The following is a 26,029-nucleotide window of genomic DNA, read 5'->3' on the forward strand; positions in this document are numbered from 1 at the left end:
ACAAGTCCCACGCTGTTCTCAGGCAGACCGACAAGCCGGGCGAGGAATAAACGAGAAAAGAACTCTGTTCTATGGATAGGCGTAAACCCTATCTAGGACTCTGAAGAGCCCACCTCGCAGACCCATCAGTCAGAGAGCAGGGAGATTCACTGAATTTTTAACCTGTAAGCCGCCCCCCCCCCCACCTAGAGCAGGGAGGGGAGACGACTGCATAGGGCGTTTACGTACCCAGGGACAATTTTGTCCCCCAGCTGAGCCCTTGTCGGCCCCCGTAATAATACATACACAAAGTTTGTATGTATATTATGGAAGTGTATGCACACATGTCCTTGGAGGGTGGGAGGAAACCGGAGTACCCGGAGGAAACCCACGCAGACACAGAGAGCGACAAAGTAAGCTCCAGCTAGATTGGCGTCAGTGTCCAGAATTCGGACCAATGACTGTTGCTGACAAGTAATGGAATTAACCACTACACCACCGCATACCATCTCTGAAACAGAAGCCCTGGATAACAAGGGCGCAGCATTCAAAGAAGCATCACAGACCTATATGAGGCCCTAGACCAACGGGTCCCGCTAGCCTAATATTTTTGGTACAGAGACGGTGCACCACTGTCTGGTGCAAAATGCTCCCTCAGAAATTGACTGAGACTCCAGAGTAGTAGCCACAATAGGCCGCAAGACGGACCCCAGCATGGTAAACATGACAAGGGCCAGTACCTCGGATCTTCTAACAGCCAGATCCATACAAGCGGGGACTCCCGTAATAGGGAGAGTGGTCAGCTATACATGACACCCGGAGGATCCCCTTGAAAGGGCTCTCCTCAAAAGGGCACTGAACCGCCAAGCGGTGAGGGACTACCTCAGCGGCTTTTCTCATTCCGCATTTTAGAAATTATCAAAGAAGGGCAAGAAGTAGAGAACCTACACAGAGCAGTGTGATTTGTGAGATCCAAAAAAAAAAAAAAAGACCGAGCCCTCGGCGGAAACACAGCTGCACTATACAGCTTAAGAGAGTCCCTTACAGCAGTGAGAAGCGCACCCATAAATGCCTTATCCTGCTTTTTTTTTTTTTACTACCCAGGTACCTGGTCCATGGCTCCATAGCATGAGGGTGGGACTTTAAAAGGTGACACACAAAAAAAAGTCATATAGACCATAGAAAAAAAAAAAGAAAAAAAGATAAAGAACACATATGGTCACAAATTAAATAATACGGAGCATTCCCCAGGGGATAACGGAGGGAGGGGGCACTCTCTTAACCCCCGCCCGTCCGCATTCCGCCCCCAGCCTGGCCCAAAAGTGTCCAGGGCTAACAAAGAAGTCTCTGTGGAGATCCTAGGTGCTAACACCTGCCGCTGAGCATGTTGGGGAAGGACCAGATACCGACATCAAATATAAAAGACATTTACATGTGTATGTAATACCTGTCTTAACATAAAAACTGACGCTCCCAGGGCCCTATACAGGGCATCTTGGCCAATTGCTGCGCTGACCTGGGGAGTTAAAAACTTATCCCAATATAAGTCTGTTAGCCAGGGGACTCACCTCAGAAGGAGACTGCCCAGCGCTGCCGACCGCTCTCATCACACAGCGTGTGGAGAGGAAAGAAATCATGAAGGAACTGCGGCGTCTGCAGGGACCTGTGTGGTCAGAACTGCACAAAGATGGCCGCCCGCTGCACATGGCGCGGCTATGACAAAATGACCGCCAATGGGAGTTTTCAATGTAATTGAAAACCTCCAAAAAAATGGCGCCAGCCAAACGGCGGCAAAACGCCACATTTTAAACAGGGAAAGCCTCCTAGAGCCTTTACAGTGAAAACCCCCATAGGAAAAACCCAGTATCAGACAATCAGACAGTAAAAAGGTGCCAGATAACACAGCCCTCTCAGGAAAGCCCCCCCCCCCCCCCGGATAGTGTGCCTTAGCAATGCAGCAAGGGAAAGGAGCAGGGAAGGGAGGAGTGCTCTTCCACTGTCAGAGCACCTCTGAACCCCAGGAATGCCCAGCCGTACCAACCCACCGAAGTAGGAGGGACTGTACTTACCCGTCCGAGCAAGGACTCGCTGACGCATTCCTGACAGACCTACAACCGCAATGGAGGTAGCTGTCGGCCCGGTCCACTGTGAGTGAGGCAACACCACAGCCCAGTCATATGTGGACCTCGGAGCAAAGCTCACGGCCACCTCAGGAGTCATGAGGTATGGCGTGGCAGACCAAGCCTCTTTGCATAGGTGTGTCCACGCTTGCTGGTCGGACTGAGTAGACTACAAGGATCTATAATATCCAGCCTGTCACTCAGCCGACAGTTGAAAGAAGATTCTTCAAGAAAAAGTGAAAATAAAATAAGATAGAATAAAATAAAATTTCTCCTCAGGGCGCTGGGCCCAAAGGGAGCCATACGTCCTTCTCCTTTGCTAGGCAGAACGAAACTGAGGCTGCATGCTGCAGTGAGGAGGGTTATGTCTGGAGGGACCGCCCCCTGGGCGGGGCTGTTCAACTCTGTTAATTTAACATGTATTTAACCATTTAACATGTTTCTGCCTAGTCCTCTCCTGTAAACAGGGAACATAACCCACTTGTCAAGACTTAAGGAGCTGTGTCCGTCCATGGACGATAAGAGAAATTTTGTTTTGATAAACATTTTAACCTAAAGTCAGTAGCACCTTATATGTTGTACCGGTCCTTTACTTTCAGAAAATGTATAGTTTGGGGGTATTTTTACAAACTCTGAAAGCTGTAAGGAAAAAAAAATGAAAAAACTAAAAAAAATAAAATAGTTTGCAGTTTAAAAGTAGAGCGCAGTGCCTTGTAGCGAACTTGAGGAAGACCTAAAAAAAAAAAAAAAAAAAAAGTGTGAAAAAAAGAGCTACAGTATTTTACATTAGTTTAACGTGTTACTGTGTGCACTGACACACGAATAGATAAACATGTAATTAAATGTTGCAGTAGTTTTTTAGCTGCAACAATAATCGCACTAGGTAGTCAGGTCAAAAAATATTAAGTACAACGTTTTAGCTGAATACGTTCTCTCAAAAACAAATACCTCATTTTGTTTTTATTGAAAAACAACACTGTGTTGGCTAGAACAAACTAGATTTATTGCTGTGTAAAAAAAATGTACAGTAGTATGAATCCTCGGTACTACAAACAATCAGTCACTCTTAACCGCTTTGATCATTTCATTGTGGAAATAATTTTTTCTTTCTAAACTCTTCAGACAAAAACAGAGACTGAATACATTAGATGACACAACACTTACATTGCATGGTATTATTAATCCTGCATTTTAGAAGGCAAGTTGAACAAACATTATGGACCTTGGTCAGTACCCCAAAAACAGAAAGAAAAACAAGAAATTTAAAAAGAAAAACAAACATTTAAAAAGACATTCCCTATCCACATCTCGGCATTTCTCTCTTTTAAAAATTAATATTCCAATCATGAAAAATAGATTCTATCCGTTACTAGAATACAACTGAAACACGATTTTTTTTTATTGGTTATTGTTGCCCAAAAGGTAAAAAAAAAATCTACATATAAATCTGATATTTTGCTATTACAAATTGTACTTTTGATATATGTGTTTATCTTATCTTTTGAACCCTGTTTATCACACATAAAAACAATGTGAGATGTATTTGGAATTGCAGTTGTCCGTCCTGTACATTCTTTACTCTGAAGATGAAGCATGATGATACACAGTCCACAGAAAGTCACAGTTGCTTGGCATACACCTTCCGACGCATGTGTGTGGAGGGTACAGATGTGCAAGCTGACTGTACCGATATGCAGTTCTCTTGGGGACCAATGCCTAAATAATTTGCACTGGGCAAGTTCTCCTAGATAATTCCTTGATGAGGGAAAAATTTCCTTCTTGTAAACTTCAATGTGCACAGTTCTGACACAAAGTATACCATTTTACATCCTCATAGAGGTGGGCAGTTCTGCAGCTACTAAAAAACCAAGAGCTAGTCTTGAGCTGATATGAGCTCCTGGTCTGTACTTACAGGTGCAGAAAACAGTCTCCTTCTCTGGACACACAAGGATGTGCAATTCACATGTGCAGAGGTAGCGCAGTCAATTCATTTTGCTAAATTTTATAAATTCTTCCATTGTGTTTGCCAAAGATATTTTAAAAGTTTTCTGGCAGAGTGACATTACGCAAGAGCCACTGTTGAGATCGGCTGCCATTGCAGTCTTTAATGCTGGGGACTTGAATGTCTTCTTCTGCTGCCTTGTCCAGGCACTGGTTGCTGTTTACATGGACTATTGTTAATTTCTGCAAAAAACAAAAGAAAAGTATTATCAAGTGAAACCTGTTGCAGAACTCCTTAACTCCAGCTGAATTATAAGAAACAAGTCAATATGTCTCAGTGATAAATTTAATGGTGATACTACCTTACTTGCTTCTGCTTCCCACTGACATTAGATGATCTAATATTTAACAGGCACATCCCTTCTATTGTTTTAACAGGTAAACAGGCACTGGACGAGTCCGATGTGTGGAATATTTTATTTTTTACCATTTTGGATAATTTCCTTTTTTCTTATTTCAAACAGTTTTTTTTTTTTTTATATCCACGATATTTAATTTATATTTACTCATTGATTACCATAAATTAATTTTTTTATTTAAAAATAGAGCTTTCTTTTGGTGGTATTTGATCATCTCTGCGATTTTTATTTTTTGCGCTAAAACCAAAAAAAAGACAGAAAATTTTGTTATAATAATATCCCAATTTTTTTTCCCTCGGTTTAGGCCGATACGTACTCTTTTACATATTTTGTTAAAAAAAATAGCAATAAGCGTATATTGATTGGTTTGCGCAAAAGTTACAGCGCCTACAAAATAGGGGATAGATTTATTTTTTACTAGTAATGGCGGCGATCTGCGTTTTTTTGTCAGGCCTAAGATATTGCGGCGGACATATCGGACACTTTTGACACAATTTTGGGACCATTCACATTTATACAGCGATCAGTGCTATAAAAATGCACTAATTACTGTATAAATGTGACTGGCAGGGAAGGGGTTAACACTAGGGGGCGAGGAAGGGGTTAAATGTATTCCCTGGGTGTATTCTAACAAGGGACACAGCATCGGTCTCCTCTCTCCCCGACAGGACGTGGAGCTCTGTGTTTACACACAGAGCTCCACGTCCCTGCTGTTACCGCCGATCGCGGGTACATGGCGGACATTGCGGCCGCCATGCACGCGCATCGGCTTCGCATCGATGCGCCGGGCACAGTGTTTCCCCGCTGCGTGCCCCCAGCTGCGTGCGCAGGGAATGTAAACAACAGGACGTCCACCCGGCACTTGAGAGCCGCGCTGTGGACGTCATTCGTCTATAGCGTGGGTCTTAAGTGGTTAAAAACAAAAAAAATTGGAATTCATGGTCCCGCGCCCTGCATGTAGATCGGGGACCAGACGCATGGATGGGGGGTGGTGCCTGTGCACCTCATTAATGGATGGGCCGCCACCGATTAAATATGTGATTTATGTGAATGAGTTAAGGCAATTAACACTTCTCTGTTTGGTATCACTTTAAATCATTAGCATGTCGTACAGTGAAGAAATACAACAGAAAATAAACGGATTAATTATAATAAATTAAATGGCTAAAATTCCAATACACTTTAGTAAAATGCATTAGCATACTGAATGAGGTCAGGGGTAGCAGGCAGTGTAAAAATTAGTAATTTTCCCTAAGAAAACAACCTAATTGCACAATGTGCCAAAAACAGAATAAAAATTACAACATGATGGAAAGGATGACTAAAAGGAAGGCAAGACCATGTCCTCACTAAGATTAAAAATGGACAAGTCCCTAAGCAAAAAGGAGGGCCCGTAACAACTTTTGCTCGATTTACACGGGGCGGATCACTAATGATCCGCCCCGTAAACCTCTGTATGCTCAGCGAGGATCGCTCCGTTGATCCCCGCTGAGCCGGCGGATGACAGGGCGGTCCCCGTACACTGTGCGGGGACCGCCCTGTCGTTTCTCCGCTCTCCCCTATGGGGGGATCGGATGAACACGGACCATCTGTCCGTGTTCATCCGATCCGCAGGCGGAAGGAAAAAAAGGGTTTTCTTCCATCTGCAGAATCGGATCATTGCGGAGGCGGACGAGATCGGGTGTCAGCGGTCTCATAGGGACCAATGTATGTCCCTTTTTCATCCACATAGGATGGATGAAAAAGCGGACACACAGTCCACAAGTGTGAAAGGGGCCTTTGGCTTGAAGAATGAGCCAGGGAGACTTGCAAAACAGAGGGCAGCTCCCACACCCTCCTTGTGCTCAGCGCTAGACACAGGTCCATGCCAAACTGCATTAAATTGAGATACTGAGTGACAGAAAAAATCCAAGGATCAATAGAAAAAGCCTCACGCCATCTGAAAAAATCTTCTAGCTTCAATGATACATGGAGAGACAGCTTACAAGTACATAGCAAGATGGTAATTGTCTTCTCCGAGAGATTTTGATTTCTAACTCCCTCGACTACAACAGCTTTTTGTTAAAGCCTGTCAGGGAGAAACAGGATGGAGGATCAGTTCCTGGGACAGAAGATATGACTGAACAGAAAGAACATGGAAGTTCATTAAGCATCTGGGACTAGAAAAACAAATTTGGAGTACTAAGCCTATGGGCATTCCGGAACTAATAGAATTAAGAGAATCCCTTCTGACTTGAACAAATAAATCAGAGATTAATGGTATCTATGGCGTGACCAAAATATTTGATGTTTATGCCAGAGGGTCGATGCACTGCCAACTCAAATGTTTGCCGACTCCAAATGTGTATACCACCAAAAGAGTCGGTCCTGACATTTCTCTCAGCAGAAGTTCACTCATGTTGCTGCTTGATGACTTCTTCCTCTTTCATCATCAGTGTATGTTACCGCTGTGATGTTATTGAACTATGTGGTTTTCTACTTCACATGGTACATAGGAACCAAGAAGGATTTCTGGTGACTTACCAATCATTTGAAGCTTCACAAGGACTGTAGGATGAACTGACAAACTGTTCTGCAAGTCACAAGTCAATGAGTCTTGATAGCCAGATTTACGGGCAGATTTACAGGCAATTACGGATATACCACTGGTTCTCAGCTTTGCCAACATTGGTGTTAGAATGTTTGTAATAACTGTGAGCTTTGCTAGCAGGAAGGGTAGTGCCACAAAACTGAAAAGGCACATATTTTTAATGCAAGGAAAATATAGGCACAGAAAAGACGTTGGATATCCACCTAGGTAATGAATTGTGCATGCTGCAGGAAAGCCACATCAAACAGATTACATTTACAACTAATGGTAATAGACCAAGTCATTAACCACTTAAGCCCCGGACCATATTGCTGCCCAAAGACCCAAGGTGTTTTTACAGTTTGGGACTGCGTTGCTTTAACAGACAATTGCGCGGTCATGCGACGTGGCTCCCAAACAAAATTGGCGTCCTTTTTTTCCCACAAATAGAGCTTTCTTTTGGTGGTATTTGATCACCTCGGCGGTTTTTATTTTTTGCGCTATAAACAAAAATAGAGCGACAATTTTGAAAAAAATGCAATATTTTTTACTTTTTGCTATAATAAATATCCCCCAAAAACATATATATATAAAAAAATAAATAATTTCCTCAGTTTAGGCCGATACGTATTCTTGTACCTATTTTTGGTAAAAAAAAATCGCAATAAGCGTTTATCGATTGGTTTGCGCAAAATTTATAGCGTTTACAAAATAGGGGATAGTTTTATTGCATTTTTATTATTTTTTTTTTTTTTACTACTAATGGCGGCGATCAGCGATTTTTTTCGTGACTGCGACATTATGGCGGACACTTCGGACAATTTTTACACATTTTTGGGATTTTTGTCATTTTCACAGCAAAAAATGCATTTAAATTGCATTCTTTATTGTGAAAATGACAGTTGCAGTTTGGGATTTAACCACAGGTGGCGCTGTAGGATTTGGTGTACACTGTGTGTGTGTGTTTACAACAGTAGGGGGGTGTGGCTGTAGTAATGACGTCATTGATTGTGTCTTCCCTATAAAGGGGATGACGCGATCGATGCGCCGACACAGTGAAGCACGGGGAAGCCGTGTTTACACACGGCTCTCCCCGTTCTTCAGCTCCGGGGAGCGATCGCGACGGAGCGGCTATAAACAAATAGCCGCGCCGTCGTCCCGGATGGCTCCCCGAGGGGACCCGACCGCCGCAAGTCGCGCGGGGGGGGGGTCCCGATCGGACCCCCGACCCACGTCTAGGCAGGGACGTACAGGTACGCCAATGTGCCTGTACGTGCCATTCTGCCGACGTATATGTACAGGCGGCGGTCGGGAAGGGGTTAAAGCACCTTGGGGTAAGAATGGGACCGACTAATCCCTCTTTTCAGGTACTGTGAGCAGATATGCATACAAACCTTGTTAAAGTTCCTTCTTGAGAACCATCACTCACTCTGAAACTAGTACCTGAACTGTTAGCAAGGAAAAAAGAGGAATAACCTCTAGCGTTGAAAATGTTGTGGAGTCAGTAACTGGTGAACATTAGCAATCTCTCCTTAACTCTGCTGTCTGCCGCGTTGGTGGACCTCCAAGCAGTTAAAGATGTGTCAGACGACTGACTGCTTAGCCACCCAGGCTGGTCTGTGTGTGTGGACTTGGCAGGGGATCAGAAGGATACTCCCGGGAGAAAACTCTCTGCAGGAACAAAAGGAAGGTGTGCCCTTTAGGATAGAAAACCTTGGTATGTGGATCTTTGGGAAGATCTGTGTTCTTCCAAGCAGGCAGATGTTCTCTTGGAGCAGTTAGTGAAGCAGTTTCTTGCTTTGAGGGGGATAAAAAGCACACACTGCTATAATATATAGTTACAGTAAAAAACCCTGCCCACTTCCGGTAAACATGCACCAAGAAGGGGTTCCCTTAAACTGTACACAGAGGAAGAAACTCTGGTGAAGATAATGGGAACAGCAGTAAAAAGTGAAAGTAATGTTTAAAAAAAATCCCCAAAATAAAGGGGGTAAAAATAAGTTAGACATAAATGTTCCAGTGCCCATAGGCTCTTAGAAGAGCAGAGACCTCTGTATACAGCATACTCACCACCAAGAGGGGAATCTTCAGTGAATATCTGTGATCCAGGGGTCTGCTATGACATTGAGCCAACATGAAGCAGCCCCAGTGATTATGGATCCAGAAGTTCGGCATGATACATTGAGAGTAGGGCGACTGTTTATTGCATATCCGTATCGCACAGAGTCTGGAAATGGGCACTATAGATACATGTTCAGATCGGGGAAGGGGTCTGGTGTGATACAGAGAAGATGGACAGCCACTGAAAAGAATATTTGAATTTACGGGTCTGCTAAAGAAGAATCTTTAGCTTTAAACATGTTGATGCAGCAAAGCTGGAGACTATTAGGGCCGATTCACTAAACTAAGCAGATTCAGAATATGCCTTTGGCTTAATGTGGTGTCCAACCACCACACCACCAAGTTGTTGTAAACAAGGTGAAGTGGCCAACTTCAGCTGATAAACAGGTGAAACAAATTATCCTACATAAGTTATACCTGTTTATCTGGCGCCATTTACATAGTTTTACGTAGTAGGCGAGGTTGAAAAAAAGATACAAAAAGTCCAACCTATGTGTGTGATTATATGTCAGTATTACATTTTATATCTCTGTATGTTGTGGTCATTCAGGTGCTTATCTAATAGTTTTTTGAAACCATCAATGCTCCCGCTAAAACCACCGTCTGTGGAAGGGAATTCCACATCTTTGCTGCTCTTACAGTATAGAACCCTCTACGCAGTTTAGAGTTAAACCTGTTTTCTTCTCATTTCTTCTGTAGTTTGTTCTAAAAACTAACAGATCAAAGGATGTTTTTTTTCTTTATAGCATCAGCGAGTGGGGATCTGACTGACCACACACACACACACAGCATAGCTAGAGCACAGGGTTCCCAGATATCGGATTAAGGGAAAGGAATACACTCCCCATCTATACATGTTAACAGGCTCATAGAAAAACACAGAGCTCAGGCTATGACTCGCTTGTGTGCCTGCGAGGGAGCAGTTTGTCTGCCTCTAGGCTGTTGTATTGCAAAAAAGGAACACTAGAGGGTGCACTCTGAGTGTAGTATTAAAATCACATTTACTCAAAGACAAATGGCAACTCACATCTATTCAGAAAAAATATTTATCTCATGGTCTCAGCTAGGCATAGTTTTCCTCTCAGCAGCAGCCGTGACCAAACAAGCCATTATTAAAGAGGTACTAAAGCCTTAAGGTTTTTCAGAGGTGAAAAACCTTTTGGGCTGCAGCTCCCCCCCCCTGCCTTACCTGAGCCTGATCCGATCCAGCGGCGCGCACGACAGCAGTAGCTCCTACCACTGTCTCCCTCCTCATTGGACAGATTGAATTGCGGGAATTGACTCCTGCTGCTGTCAATCAAAAGCCATGATGAGGTAGTGGGGGTGGGGCAGAGTCCCTCTGTCTGTGTCCATGGAGGCAGCAGAGTGAGCTCTTACAGCTGCCCCTATGCAGTTTTTTCGTGGTGGCACTCACTAAAGAGGAGGGGCCTGGAGCACCGACGGGGATGCCAGAAGAAGAGAATAGGGGCTGCTCTGTGCAAAACCATTGTGCAGGGAAGTACAGACAGGTTCGTTATGAATTTTTTTTTTTTAAAACAAGGCTTTAGTAACACTAACTAAAACGCAGGTGGCAAGTTTGCCAGGACGCATATGGAAGAAACTGAAATCATCTAGAAGAAGATTCTTTAGTATAATGAGACCTTCACATTAAATAATATTTCATGTGAGCCAAACACTGCACATGTCGGCAACATAAAAACATTCCTATAGTTTGGTGCTGTCACCACCATGCTTCACTCTGGGGATGGTGCATTTATGATAATAAACACACCATCCCCAGAGTGAAGCGTAGTGGTGACAGCGCCAAGCTGTAGGAATGTTTCTATGTAGCAGGTAGAACGAATGCAGCAAAACTCAAGGGGAAATTCTGAAACATTACATAAGATTTAAAGCAACAGTGTCTATGTGCTGAAATGGCTGGATCAAAGGCCAGATCCCAAATCAATGGAGAATGTGCGGCTCAATATACACTCTAAAAGCACTTGAGCAGTTTTGCAAAATGGAAAGAGGAAACGTTGCGGTGTCACTCAGAGCAACAAAGGAAGTCACAGAGACTTGAAGATAACTGTGGTCAAATGTGTATCTACTAAATACGGTCTTAAAACCTGTGAATACCAATGCAGCCAGCAATTTTTGTGTGTTTTAATTGTAATTATTTTGAATCACTCTGAAGAGGTAAATTTCCATGAAAATGTATGTATGTATGTATGTATGTATGTAGGGTATATGTAAACACCCTACCTTTGAGAGCCACCATTCAACAATATTGTCTGGCTGGTGGCTTCCAGTCCTAGCCATCATTTTAATAGCCCTGATTCCTTTGACCACAACTGACCAATCAGAGTGGCGATGATTTTGAGATAAAGGTTGGAGGCTGCACTGACAAAATTGGCTTTCAACCTACAAATGAACACTGCCAATGCCTTCTGCCTACAGCAAAATCTGCAGGGCCACCTATATAAAGGGGCTTTTAAATCAGAAGTTTTTTTTACCCTAATGCATTCTATGCATTAAGATAAAAAGCCTTCTGTGTGCAGCAGCCCCCCCTCATACTTACCAGAGCCCCATCTCTGTCCACAAGTGTCTAGGCCGTCCAGGAGAGATAGCAGGTGGAGCCAAAACTCCAGCTCCATGTCTAAATGGACACACAGAGCTGCAGCTCGGCTTGGGTGCCCCCACAGCAAGATGCACTGAACAGGAGGGAGGTGCCAGGAGCACCGAAGAGGGACTTGAGCAGAGTAGGATCTGGGCTGCCCTGTGCAAATCCACTGCAACAGTATGCAGATAAAACAGGCTTTTTTTTTTAGAGAGAAAATAATTCGACTTTACAAATCACTTTAAATACTGTAATTCTTAGTAAAAGCATGAATGATATTTATGAAATCGAGAAAAAAAAAAAAAAAAAAGAAGAAGAAGAAAAAGCAAAAAACTATTCAGGTATGCAAATTGGTCAGAGGTAGTACCAAGTTAACTGACCATGCTGATTGCAAAATTTGGCCTGGGCATCAATGGGTTAGCCATTAATCTACAAAATGTACACAACTGTACAAATTTGACAAAAATAGATAATACATGGGAAAGCCAATGTCCATTAATTACCATTTGTTAATCCAATTCAATAAAAATCCTATACATCATAAGGGAACTTCCAGTGGGAATACCCTGGTCTTTCTCGATTTCAATGTATACAAAAACAGAACCCAGTTCTAAAACTGACAAAAATCGCACAAATGGCCTAATTTACAAAAACAAAAATGAAGGAAGCAGAAAGTAGAATTTTGATAGGGCTATGTGGGCAATAGCTTCAGTTTTTTTTTCCACTACAAAAACATCTTGAAAGTACTTTACATCAACTTCCCTCCCGCTACCACTCATTGCATGCTTATTAGTGGATTTTTGGTTAATTTTCTTCTTTGTGTGGGTTGTAAACACAAATTAGAAAGATAAAATCTTAGGGCCAGATTCACAAAAGAGATACGACGGCTTATCTCCCGATACGCCGTCGTATCTCTGTTTCTAACTATGCGACTGATTCAAAGAATCAGTTACGCATAGCTAGCCCTAAGATCCGACAGGTGTAATTGTTTTACACTGTCGGATCTTAGGATGCAATACCACGGCCGCCGCTGGGTGGAGTTTGCGTCGTATTCCAGCGTCGGGTATGCAAATTAGCAGTTACGGCGGATCCACGACGGATTTTTGCGTTTGCTACGTCGTCCGTAGTCAAGTTTCCCGTCGCAATTTTAGTCGTTATTTGACCTGCCCTAACTTTACACAGCAATCGTATTGCTGTATAAAGTATGGCCGTCGTTCCCAAGTCGAAATTTAAAAATTAACATTGTTTGCGTAAGCCGTCCGGGAATACGGAATTATGCTACGTCGCGCGTCGCCGTTCGAAAAAATGACGTCACTGCACGCAAAGCACGGCGGGAATTCCGAAACGGAGCATGCGCAGTAGGTCGGGCGCGGGAGCGCGCCTAATTTAAATGGCCCACGCCCATTTAAATTACGCGGGCTTACGCCGGAGGCCGCCGGCGTAGTTTTCATCGCAAGTACTTTGTGAATCAGGCACTTGCGATGAAAACTTGCGGCGGTGTAAGGTATCTACGATACGTTGCGCCGCCGCACTTCTACCTGAATCTGGCCCTTAATCACTACAGAAAATATTCAGCAGTCAGCATACATTACAGCAGCTGAAATTGTCCGTACCACTTTTTTTTATAATATTCCATATATAAAAGAAGGAAACTGTAAAAAGGGAATATAAACAGTGAGAAAAAATGCATTTTAATTGAAATGGATTAAAAGAAAGAAATTCGGAAACATCTGTTCATATTTGAAAAAAAAAGGCGATATCAAGCTGGCACAATAATATAAAAATGTGGGGCATGTGCCATGTCAGCAGTCAGTCTGGTATCTTGGGAAGGACTCACACGACCTCCATAATTAAAAGGACAAAATAAAGTTGTATTAGTTCTCACACTGTAGTAGGGAAAAAAAGATTATTTTCCATACGCACAGTGGCAAAACTACCTGTAATAAAAACTATTTAAAGTATAGATAATGCAGGTATTATGCTGATGTTGTTCACCTTGGCACAAATGTTTTGTCCCAGGATGCTATGCGTTCTGTACAGAAGGATTTTCAAGGATTTGTGCCTGGATCTTTTCCAGTTAGGGTGTATCCTTACATTCTTAGAGGTCTTACTCGTTCATAATGTACAATGAGGGAAAGTACCGTATTTAGCGGCGTATAACACACACTTTTTTTCCCCTTAAAATCAGGGGGAAATCGTGTATGCGTGTTATACGCAGATCCCTGCTGTCTGAGGGAAGAGGAGCGAGCGCCGCTGAATTACATAGAGCCGTGATCTCCTTCCTGTGTATCCGGCACTCAGTCACGCACAGCCACGCCTCCTGGCGCCGAATAGGACTACTGTACTTTCTATCATATGAGCAGGGGCAGGAGGCGTGGCTGTGAGTGACGGAGCGCCGGGTACACAGTGGCGCTCTCGCTCCCCCTCTTCCCTCGGAGACAACAGAGATGATCCAACATTGAAAAGTAAAAACTGCAGATTGGCACTGAACAGGCAGAGTATTTTGATAAATGTATAGGCTGCCTATGGGCACTAATCAAACTGCATTGAAGATCAATGCTGCAGATGAGCACAGATCAGGCTGCACTGAAGCTGCAGATGGGCACAGATCAGGCTGCATTGAGGCTGCAGATGGGCACAGATCAGGCTGCATTGAGGCTGCAGATGGGCACAGATCAGGCTGCAGATGGGCACAGATCAGGCTGCATTGAGGCTGCAGATGGGCACAGATCAGGCTGCATTAAGGCTGCAGATGGACAAAGATCAGGCTGCATTGATGCTCAGATACCATTATTTTGCTTCTAAGTGGTTTATTTAAAAAAAAAAAAAAATCCTGAAACTTCCCTCTTAAATTGGGGTGGTCGGTGTTATACGCCGATAAATATGGTACTCTGCATAGAAGAGTTCAATGTCTGGGTAAAGTATTGGTGCAAAGCTGAAGGTGGTCTGCATCCCTCACACAAGGGCATTGAGCTACTTAGTATGGGATTGAGGAGTGTTTTGGACAGGCATTTATACTAAGAAATGGGGGCAGAGATTTAATTGGCTTAGGAACATTTCTATCCCCAGCAGGTTAAAACAAACAAATGCAAGAGATTGTGTTTTGAAAGACTGGGCTGGATGAGGTAGTTGCTTCAGTTAAAATTTCTGGTTCCATAAAAAAGAGTAGCAGATAGCAGTGTGTCACGTCATGTGCATTAATGCTTGTAGTTTAGGCAAAAAGCTTTGTGAGCCGACATATCTTATGTCTAGTTACAACCTGAACCTTGCTGCAATTACAGAGAACCAATTTAAGGATTCAAATGACTAGGATATAACTGATGGAATCCAGACACCCTGACTGAGTAACTCCACCAAGATGTTGCTTCCTAAACTCTGGAACACAAGTGTTCTGCCCTCAATATACGTGGCTGAGGTATAATTAGACAGACAGCTAACTCTTATTGCATGGAAGTTAGAGAAAAACTGAATACAAAGAAATAACATACAATCAGTATACACAATATACAAAATAAAACAGTCCTAACACACTAGTCTAACGAGGGGAAGGGAGTGAGTATGTAGCGCTAGATGTTAAACAGTAAAATAAAAACAAAATCACTAACAATGTATACCCAACTGGGTAAAGAGTGGAGAAATAATAATAAGTCCACAAATAAAACAATGGTGAAAGTGTCCGATGGATGAAGAAGATTGCGATACAGATGTAATTTGTTTATAATTCACTGTTTAACTAGCGCTACATAATCACTCCCATCACCTTTGAATTCTGGTCACATTCTTGTGTAGCAGCTTCCCTTTTTTTCTGCTCAGGGGATAGCGCATTAATTATCCACATTAACTAGGGGAAGGGATATGAACATACCAGCGATGTTTCCATAGGCCGACATTAGAATTGCAGCTGACTAGGTGTGGATTCCTCTGGGGCAGATGCATGGTGGTGAGAAGGGAAGATGGATACTGGGGGCTGTCTCTAACACATCATGGTATAGACCAATTGAATTACGGTGGCTTTTAAGCAACAATCTCCATCTACCTTCAGTAAATTATTCACAAATACTGAGTATGTAGAGAGCCACTAGATGGCGATATTACAATGTATTATACATACCATTAGCATATACAAGAATTAACAATGAACATAAAAAGACCTTGCTGAAGGCATGACACTCCCCATCTGGTATCCCATGGATAACAACTATGGTGGTTGCATAGGGGAGAGAAGTATAATTAGTTCGAACACAGGTCTGAGGAAAAGTTTAGGTTCGTCTTGCTTCATGACCTTAACTTCAACTTTCCTGACTTTCCCATCTTTGCGTGGAAACATTTGGGTTATCAGGCCCAAGGGCCATTTGTTTCTCCTCGACAGAGTCTGTAACGAGAACAATGGTACCAGGTTCCAAGTTAGGTTTGCTGTCTTCAAAAGGGATCACGTTTCTTTAGAGGACAGTCTTTTTGAAGGCACTCTAGTGTTAGTGCATAAGTCTCTTGTTGGACACAATGGATGATAACATTTTTATTTTGTGTGAGCTCATCCACTGTGTATGCCTTGCGACAATAGTGCCACCTTTGCATGGTCTTGATCCTGTAGGTGTGGCTTTAAAAGTTCTGGTTATGCGAATTAAGCAGGTTATAGCTCTGTGTAATGATATTTAAGTGAAGAATCTATGAAAGCGCTTGGATCTGAACATTTTGTTAGCAACTGTGTGTAGTACATAAACCGGAGAGTGGATTTCTGCATCAGATTCAGGCGCCATCAGTACATGTGTCTTTTTCAGGAGTGAGTGGAGAATCCCAATCACATGTGTCTGCAGTAAGCTCTCTGAACAGCATGTTACCTTAGTCACTGGCGCTGCAAACCCGAGTGGGTCATACAGACTGTTTATTGTAGACAAGACACCTCGCCGTGTGAAAGGCTTTGGCTCCTGGTCGACCTGGAAGGTGTCAGTCTTGAGATCCCAACTGAGTCCTAGGCTGCGCTGCATGGGTAGCGAGTCTGTTGCCAAGTCTAGATCTTTCAAGTCACTGGCATTATCTTGAGAGGGGAAGGCCTCCATAACAGCCTTGCTGTTTGAAGCTATCTTATGCAACCTAAGGTTTAAACAGGCAAGTGTGGTTAGGGTCCTCTTAAGTTGACCAATTGCAGCCTCAGTCGATTGAAGCGACTTCAGGCCATCATCTATATAAAAGTCTCTCTCAACGAACTAACATCTTGCCCATAGTCTTTTCCACCTTCTTGGGCAGATAGCTTAAGTCCAAAGATAGCAACGGCAAGGGATGGGCTATTGCCAAAAACATGCATTTTCATGCGGTATACTAGAACGTCTTTAGTGGGGTTGTTCTCCCTAAACCAGAAAAAAAAATTCCTGTGCTCTTCCTTGACTTGAAAACTGTGAAACATTTGTTTTATGTCGGCAACTATGGCGATGGCTTCTTTGCAGAATCTGATGAGAACGCCAAGAAGTGTGTTGTTGAGATCTGATACTTTTAAGAGGACGTCGTCGAGAGAGGATTCCTTCATACTGAGAGCTGGAGACAACCAAATACAACTCAGATTTTCCCTGGCTTCTTGGGGTGGTAAACACAGAAGATAGGTAGGTACCAGCACTCTTTTTTCTCTTTCAGTAATGGGGCTACCTCTGCATGGCTGTATTCAAATATCTTACTCATGAACGAGAAGAAATGCTCTTTCATTTCTGGTTTCCTTTGAAAATAGCACCTGAGAGAAGAAAAGTGTTTTAGAGCCTGTAGTCTGTTAGGAAGACACATCCTCTGTTTTAAAAAGGCAGGGGTGCTACCCAGCTGTTTGCATAATTTTTGTAGAATCCCTGTTCCATTACCTTCAATAGATAGGACAACTTTGTGGTCTTCATTTGTCTTTTCGAAAACCGAGCATTCCAACTGATCATTGTCTTCATCGCAGGGAAAATTGCTAGTGTAAATGTTGGAGTGTATGACACAGGTTTCTCTTTTATAATGAATCTGTTGGGGAAGGTTGGAAAAGGGATGGACGCCCATTCTCTAATGTCCTTGTAAAAAAAAAAAAAGTTCACACTGGTTGGTTTGTGAGCATTTCCAAGGCAAACATTGCAATATAATGACCCATCCTAGGTCCAGCATCTGAGCGTAAGGAGCGTAAGGAGAGTTGTGGGGGCCATTAATTTGTTTTCTCACCTTTTGAACTCTGATATCTCTCCCAAGCAGCTATCTGAGCCGGAGGATCAAGCGTAGGGATGAGATGTGCTATGCCCTTCAGATGTCTGTGATGGAACACCACTTAAGGTGTAGGGATCTCCCCTCTTTCAGTTGGGAACCGATTGCACTCGATCAAGGTTTGCAAAGGCAGGGATGTTTGGCTGTCAATGGATTCAATTTGGTAACCAATGGCCCTTCTCCCGGTTTCTTCACTCACACCTATACAAGTCGTGTGTATGAAAAGCTGGCTCCCTTGATTTCAAAGGTGTCAAAGAAGGCTGAGCTAGCAAGTGATCTGTTTTGATCGTCCAAGATCGCGTACAGCTTTACTGTGTTTTGTCTGTGACCTATGGGGTAAACTGTGACAAGACAAATCTTGGAACAGGATTTGCCAAAAGAGACCTTCTCCGCAGACTTGGGTGCACTGGGGTTTCACTACAGGAGGTACTGTGTCTCGCTGCTCCCCGCTGGTCTCTTCAGCCTGGTTTGAGGGGGGGGGGGGGTAAGAGTCCATGGTGCTGGCCCTGGATGTAGAGCCGTATTGTGCTCTGTGCTGTCACACTCTGAACAATTTATGCTCACTTTGCAGTTCTTTGCAAGGTGCAAAGTTGATGCACAGCACCTGAAGCAAATTCTATTTTCTTTGAGAAAAGTTTTGCGATCTTTGAGAGTCTTTTGTCTGAAAACTCTGCACTTGGATGGGGCTTCTTGTGAAGAGGGCTTGGGTTCTCTGTTGGTGATACGTTTGTTTTGTGTACTGCAACAGATATGTCTTTGAATTTGCGAGCTGATGTAGGCTTACCTGTCCTAGGGCAAGTAGAGTTGGATGATGAGAAGTTAAACCTGGGATAATTTTTAGTCTTTGCTTGTTGGTGAACAAAGTCCACAAAGAAAGAATGGTGGGAAAGACGTTATGCTTCTTCTGTCTTGGCCAATTGGAGCTCTGTCACCAGGTCGCTTAACTCTCTCAGATTCTGGAACCCTTTGTTAGGAATCTTAGGGAAATCCTCAATTTTTTTAAAGAGTGAATTTTCTATGGCTTCTGTTGAACCGCAACACTCTTCAATTCTCTCCCATATCATGCTCAGTCCTCTGCTTGGATAGTTAACATTGATGTCCCTGATTCTTCTTGCATGCTCTGCTGACTCATTCTCCAGCAATTTGACTAAGAGATCAGCTTCCTCACTTGCAGATAGATCTAGATCCTTAATTGCATTTCTGAAGGACGATCGCCATGCTCTATAGCCTTCAGGCCGGTCATTAAACCTTGCGAGTCCTTTTGTCAATAGTTCACGCCGTGCAAAGAACTTGAGAAAATCCAACATAACTTGGTCTTTGTGCGAGTAGTATGGTGGTGCTCTGCTGTGCAGGGGACTTGGTGGGTATTTGAGGTCATCAGAAATGCGGTCGCTTTGATTCCTACCTTGCGACCCTTCATTTCTGAAGTGGGTGACTGTATAATAGGGGTTTGATGCAAATTGCATTGACTGAGTATGAGGTTATTTTCTTGTTTAAATGTAGGGTGTGTGGATGGCAGGAGTTGACTCTACTCTTGGAGCTGAATGCAGGCAGTCATGCGGCTTGGCATGTTGCAGCACAGTCTGAAGTACACTGCGAATTGTCATGATGATCGGTTTTAATTTCAAGTATGTTGCAGAGTCTCTCACTGGTTGGGATGGCAAGTTCCTCTAAGATGTCTGCCGCGACTACTGCTTCCTGCTCTGCAGCCAATTTCTCTAACTCAGCTTCTAGAATTTCATTTGCATCGCTAACTTAGCTTCTATGCGTAGCTGCTCTAATTTCATTTGCATCTCTTTTTCAGCTTCTGCTTTTGCGCGGGTGATAGCAACCATGTCGCTGCTCAGTGACCTCTTTGAGCTCCTGGAGCTAACAGACTTGAGACCTTGTCTCTAATGCAGGCGTCTCAAACTGGCGGCCCTCCAGCTGTTGCAAAACTACAAGTCCAATGAGGCATTGCAAGAATGACAGTTACCAGCATGACTCCCACAGGCAGAGGCATGATGGGACTTGTAGTTTTACAACAGCTGGAGGGCCACCAGTTTGAGACCCTTGCTCTAATGGCTCTGACTTTTTCTCTGACATGATGTCTTGCAATGTGGAAGCTTGTCAAAGGCTGCTGTTTCACTGGGCTTGTGTGTGCAAGCCTGTTTGGAGCCACTGCTTTACTGGCTATGTGCAAGCCTGTTTGGAGCTGCCGTTTTACTTTCCTCCCTCACTATACATGGCTGAGGTATAATTAGACAGACAGCCAACTCCCCTCCCCTAACAACTCATTGGGACAGATGCAAGGTTCTTTTTTCAACTTTTATTGCATGGAAGTTAAGAGTAAAACTGAATAAAAAAAACAACATACAATCAGTATACACAATATACAAAATAAACAGTCCTAACACACTAGTCTAACCAGGGGAAGGGATATGAACATACCAGCAATGTTTCCATAGGCTGACATTAGAATTGCAGCTGAATAGGTGTGGATTCCTTTGGAGCAGATGCATGGTGGTGAGAAGGGAAGATGGATACGGGGGGCTGTTTCTAACACCTCATGATATAGACCAGTGGAATTATGGGAAGCTACAGGGTGGCTTTTAAGCAACAAATCTACCTTCAGTAAATTATTCACAAATACGGAGTATGTAAATTGTCACTAGATGGCGATATTACAATGTATTATACATACCATTAGCATATATAAGAATTAACAATGAACATAAGAAGACCTTGCTGAAGGCATGACAAGATTAGTGAATCTGGCTATAGTTACCCCAAGAACTAGGGGACAACAGTTTTGGGAGTAAACCAGAATAAGAACCGATTTGAAATATCACATAAAATATATACACCAGGGTTACATCACCCCCTCCTGATCATATTACCATAACAAAACAACTGTAACCAGAAACATATTTAACTAGTCATTAAAACCAGATTAGGTGCCTAGATTATTCGGCCCCTACAACAGTGAATACAAAGGACACATTATTACAAGTATAAACACACAGTCCACAAGGGTAGTGTGCTTGTAGACAATAGCAGAGTTAAAGTGGATGTAAACCCACTCTCATCTTTTCTAAACTACTGCCATAGTGCTGATCTATAAGGATATACATGCCTCCTTCATATATCCTTACCTGTCAAATATCTTCCCTCTGTGTTATGAGAACTGAAAAACTGCAGATTCTGTGGGTAGATCTGTTGTCTGGAGCTCGGTGGGTGGAGTCGTGATGTTACTAACGGACTTCTGCTATGATCACTAACATCCAGTCAAAATCCAGAAAAGTAACCGCATGACTTCAGAAAAGGAGTGGGGGTGGGAATTGAAAAATAATGCCTGTCTACAGGCTAGTGAACGAGTGTAAATAACCTGTCACTCATGGCAAGGGGGCGGAACGGACTAAGGTTTTTCTCTGCAAGTCTGTTTTATTTCACTGAACAATAAAAGTGGATTGCTCAGAGCTGGATTAACTCTGTGTGGCAAGATTGGGCACAGATGATAGGAAATCTTATACTGTACATTGTGACATACAAAAAAAAAAAAAAGAATTGGGTTTACAGACACTTTAATTAGAACAAATAACAATGGGTAAAAGATCCTTAGGAGGCACACTAGACCTACTTGCAAAAAACACATTATAGCATCCAACCCCAGACGGGTGGCTTGCTGATGACATCAGCATCTGCGAATCCCACAGTGTGGAGCAGTCCTTGCAGGAAATGTGGCACATAGGCCCTTACCATGGATCCCAGAGTCTGTGTGTCTTGGGGAGACATGAACTTGAAACCAAAGAAACATCACTCCAAGGGTTCCCAGGCACACACCTCACAAAGAGTAGTGTCCCCTTAAAAGCCATGGCCCATAGTCTGTAGGCAAGAGACTAGCATTCAGTCCCCTACAAAAGCCTCTGACCTGGGTGAGTCTATCACAATAACTATACCCGGGATATATACTATACAAAAAAGACAGAATAGGGAAGAGGGGAGGTGGAGTTGCCATATATGTCAAAAAAACGCATAAAGGCCACGTTCACTTTTTGTCTGCCCAAGCCATCTTAAAATGGGTTGTATACCTTTGTGTTTTTTCACCTTAATGCATCCTATATATTAAGGTGAAAAACACCTTGCAGTCACCCCCCCCCCCCGAGCCCCGAATCTCCGTGGGCGTGATCCAGTGTTGCTTTCCCCCAGTTCTTGTCAGCTCTTCATTGGATGATTGATAGCAGCACAACCATTGGCTCCCTTTGCTGTCAATCAAATCAATGATGTGACGCCCTGGTGGGGGCGGGCCGAGTCATACACTTGGTGGCTATGGCCGCTGAGTGTATCAAAGGGGAGCGCACCCGCAAGGTAACTTCCTCAGGAGAGAGCTTCCCAGAGGGTGTTACCTCTTGTGGGGAGGAGCCGCAAGAGCTGCCGTGGGACCCCAGAAGAGGATGATCAGGGACCACTCTGTGCAAAACGCACAGTGGAGCCAAGTATGACATGTTTTTTTTTTTTTTTTTTAAATCAAAAAACTTTAGTATCCCTTTAATATGCTTCTCTCATTTATCTAGTCCATTGCAGCTTTGAACCTGCACCTTCTTGGTTCAAAATAATAATAATAATAAAAAAAACAAAAAAAACCCGCATTCTGAGCCCATCACTTCCAGTAGGCATCATGTGACCATCCACAACATTTTATACCGCAATGCACTGCATCACAGAATAGGGAGCATTTACTACTATAAGCCACACCTCCTGCTTTACTATACCATCTTTTTTTATTTTATTTCCACTCACTTTTACTTCTTCCTTTAAGGTGGCCATACACTGTACAATCTGTGCAAGGTCCTGTCTGGTTTCAAACAACTTGAATAGATTTTTCAAGTGGATCCTTCTATTCTATTTGGTAAATCTAAAGGAAATTGTACAGAGATTATACAATCAGATTGCATAGTGTACGGCCAGATTTATACAAGAGAATATGAATAACACAATCTTTTTTCACTCATGGTTAGTGTTTGGCTGAAGCCATTTATTATTAATCAACTGTGTTTACTCTATTTAAATCATAATGGCAACAAACTACCCAAATAACCCTAATCACCCGTGATCTGTTTGCTTGTAATTAGTGCGTGTGTATAAAACTTCAATGAGTTCCTGGACTCCAGACAGACCCATGCATCTTTCATCCAATGCTGCATTGAAGTTTCTGGATTCTGAGTCATAGGGAAAGCAAAAGAATTGTCAAAGGATCTGCGGGAAAAGGTAGTTGGTCTGTATAAAACAGGAAAGGAATATAAAATGATATCCAAGAAATAAAGAATGCCAATCAGTAGTGTTCAAACTCTAATCAAGAAGTGGAAAATTAGGGGTTCTGTTGAAACCAAATCAGGGTCAGGTAGACCAACTAAAATTTCAGCCACAGCTGCCAGGAATATTGTTGGGGGTGCAAAGAAAAACCCACAAATAACTTCAGGTGAAATACAGGACTCTCTGAAAACATGTGGTGTGGCTGTTTCAAGATGCACAAAAAGGAGACACTTGAAGAAAGTTGGGCTGCACGGTCGAGTCACCAGAAAAAAGCCATTACTACGCAAATACCACAAAGTATCCTGATTGCAATATGCCAAACAGCACAGAAACTCAAACCTTCTGGCACAAAGTCATTTGGAGTGATGAGACCAAAATTGAGCTACAACCATAAATGCTACATTTGGAGAGAAGTTAACAAGGCTTATGATGAAAGGTACAAAAGGTGGATCGCTGATGTTTTGGGGACGTGGGAGCTACAAAGGCCCAGGAAATTTGGTCAAAATTATTGGCAAGATGAATACAGTGTTATCAAAAAACACTGGAAGAACATTTGCATTCATCAGACAGGAAGCTCTAATGTGACCTATAAACTGTTCAACTCAATTGAAAAACAAACTGAAATCTTTTAGGTGGGGGAAGGGAAGTAAAAATAATGTGGTTTCTTATAACTGTGGATGTAGCGGTGTTCAGAATTAAGCAATCACATTAAAACTTATGTTAAATAGGAGTAAGTACACCTGCAATCATTTAAAGTGTCTCTGATTAACCCCAAATGAAGTTAAGCTGTTCTAGTAGGTCTTTCCTAACTTTTTCTTAGTCGCATCCTACAGCAAAATGCATTGTCCGCAGAGAGCTTCCAAAGCATCAGAGGGATCTCAGTGTTATAAGGTATCAGTCAGGACAGGGGTACAAAAGAATTTCCAAGGCATTAGATATACCATGGAACACAGTGAAGACAGTCATCAAGTGAAGAAAATATGGCACAACAGAGACATTACCAAGAACTGGACGTCCCTCTGAAATTTATGAAAAGACAAAGTAGAAAACTGGTCAGAAAAGCTGCCAAGAGGCCTACAGCATCATTAAAGGAGCTGTAGGAATATCTGGTAAGTACTGGCTGTGTGGCACATGTGACAACAATCTTCCATATTCTTCATTTGTCTGGGCTATGGGGTAGAGTGGCAATACGGAAGGCTTTTCTTACAAAGAAAAACATCTAAGCCTGGCTAAATTTTACAAAAACACATCTGAAATCTCCCAAAAGCATGAGGGAAAATGTGTTATGGTCCAAGGTTGAACTTTTTGGCCATAATTCCAAAAGATACGTTTGGCTCAAAAACAACACTGCACATCACCAAAAGAACCTTATAGGACATGCAGAAATTATCATACACATGTAAAGTTACAGGCAGACCATAGGAAAAGAAATGACAGCTAATGTGTTTCGAGAATTCGTCACAGGTGTCAGACATGATGATAGATAATTTTTCAAGTCGCAGAAATTACATCACATATGTATGCCACTAGGTTTCTAAAACCAAAATACAGGGTAAACTAGGCCGCTAGAAGCGCACCCCAGGTGTCGCACTGCAAAGGATCCCCCAGCAATCGCTAGAGCTCTGCAACGTAAAGTAAAGAGGAGTCTCTTGTGAGGACAGTCAGGAAAACGGTCCAATATTAAAGATGGCAATTATGGAGGGTCTTGAGGACCATAGAAGGATATGGTTATGGTTCACCTGACAGGCGATCTTCGTTTGAGTAGTGGTCAGCTTACAGGACGTCAAAACGGACGTGTCAGTGTGAGACTTAGAATCCCTGCCTTTCAGAGATGAGAGATGCTGTGCAAAATGTGTGTTTTGGAAGAGAAGAGATAGGTACAACGTATGTACAGTGAGTGGAAAAGTATTTGAAAGAATAAGACTATAATTTTAATGGTAGGTTTATTTTAATGGTGAGAGGCAGAACAAAATCCCTGCGTAAAACTTCATATTTGGTGGAAAAAACCCTTGTTGGCAATTACAGAGGTCAGATGTTTTGTGTAGTTGGCCACCAGGTATGCACACATCACAAGAGAAATTTTGTCCCACTCCTCTTTGCAGATCCTCTCCAAGTCATTAAGGTTTTGAGGCGGATGTTTGGCAGCTTGAACCTTCAGTTCCCTCCACATATTTTCTATGGGATTAAGGTCTGGAGACTGGCTAGGCCACTCCAGGACCTTAGTGTGCTTCTTCTTGAGCCACTCCTTTGTTGTCTTGGCTGTGTGTTTTGGGTCATTGTTATTCTGCCTCTCACAGTTAAAATAAATCTACCATTAAAAACTATAGACTGATCATTTCTTTGTCAGTGGGTGTAACAGAATGGCCCGGGACACCCAGAGACTTTAAGGATGTGGGGTACTCCTGTGCCAGCGTCACTAATAACTCTTGGCTCGAGGGTCATCATGTGCCCCTTTTGGGCATAGGGTGACTGAGAAATATTAATTATAAATTACATGAGATGGGACATTACTGTTAATTCATGTATTGCAGAAGATCTGGACATATTACAGTTTGATTTCATGCTGACCCACAACCGGTCAATAAGAGTGTCTCCTTCAATGTGAGGACACATGCTTTTGAGATGTTAATTGAGGCTTCTTAAGACCTTTCATTATGTATGCTAATAATACTGTTTTGTGTCTGGAACGTGACTTGTCAAGCTGTAGTAATTACCTCCTCTAATGCGGAGACATGCTGTCTGGAATGTTTAGTAATTAGCCCATCTGAAGGTGTATTGA

The 26,029-nt window shown here is 42.8% G+C and overlaps 1 protein-coding gene across 2 annotated transcripts in view; it reads right to left on the reverse strand.

The window, feature by feature from the left end:
* Positions 1–3,080: 3,080 nt before the first annotated feature.
* Positions 3,081–26,029, reverse strand: part of GALNT1 (polypeptide N-acetylgalactosaminyltransferase 1) — a 229,675-nt gene continuing 206,726 nt past the window's right edge. For both annotated transcript variants that reach the window (XM_040353475.1, XM_040353476.1), the window contains exon 12: positions 3,081–4,283. In XM_040353475.1, the coding sequence (XP_040209409.1) occupies positions 4,137–4,283 (147 nt within the window). In that variant the 3' untranslated portion in view covers positions 3,081–4,136. The remainder of the gene's footprint in view (positions 4,284–26,029) is intronic.

The sequence above is a fragment of the Rana temporaria genome, chromosome 5 (assembly GCF_905171775.1).
Source record: "Rana temporaria chromosome 5, aRanTem1.1, whole genome shotgun sequence".
NCBI lineage: Eukaryota > Metazoa > Chordata > Amphibia > Anura > Ranidae > Rana > Rana temporaria.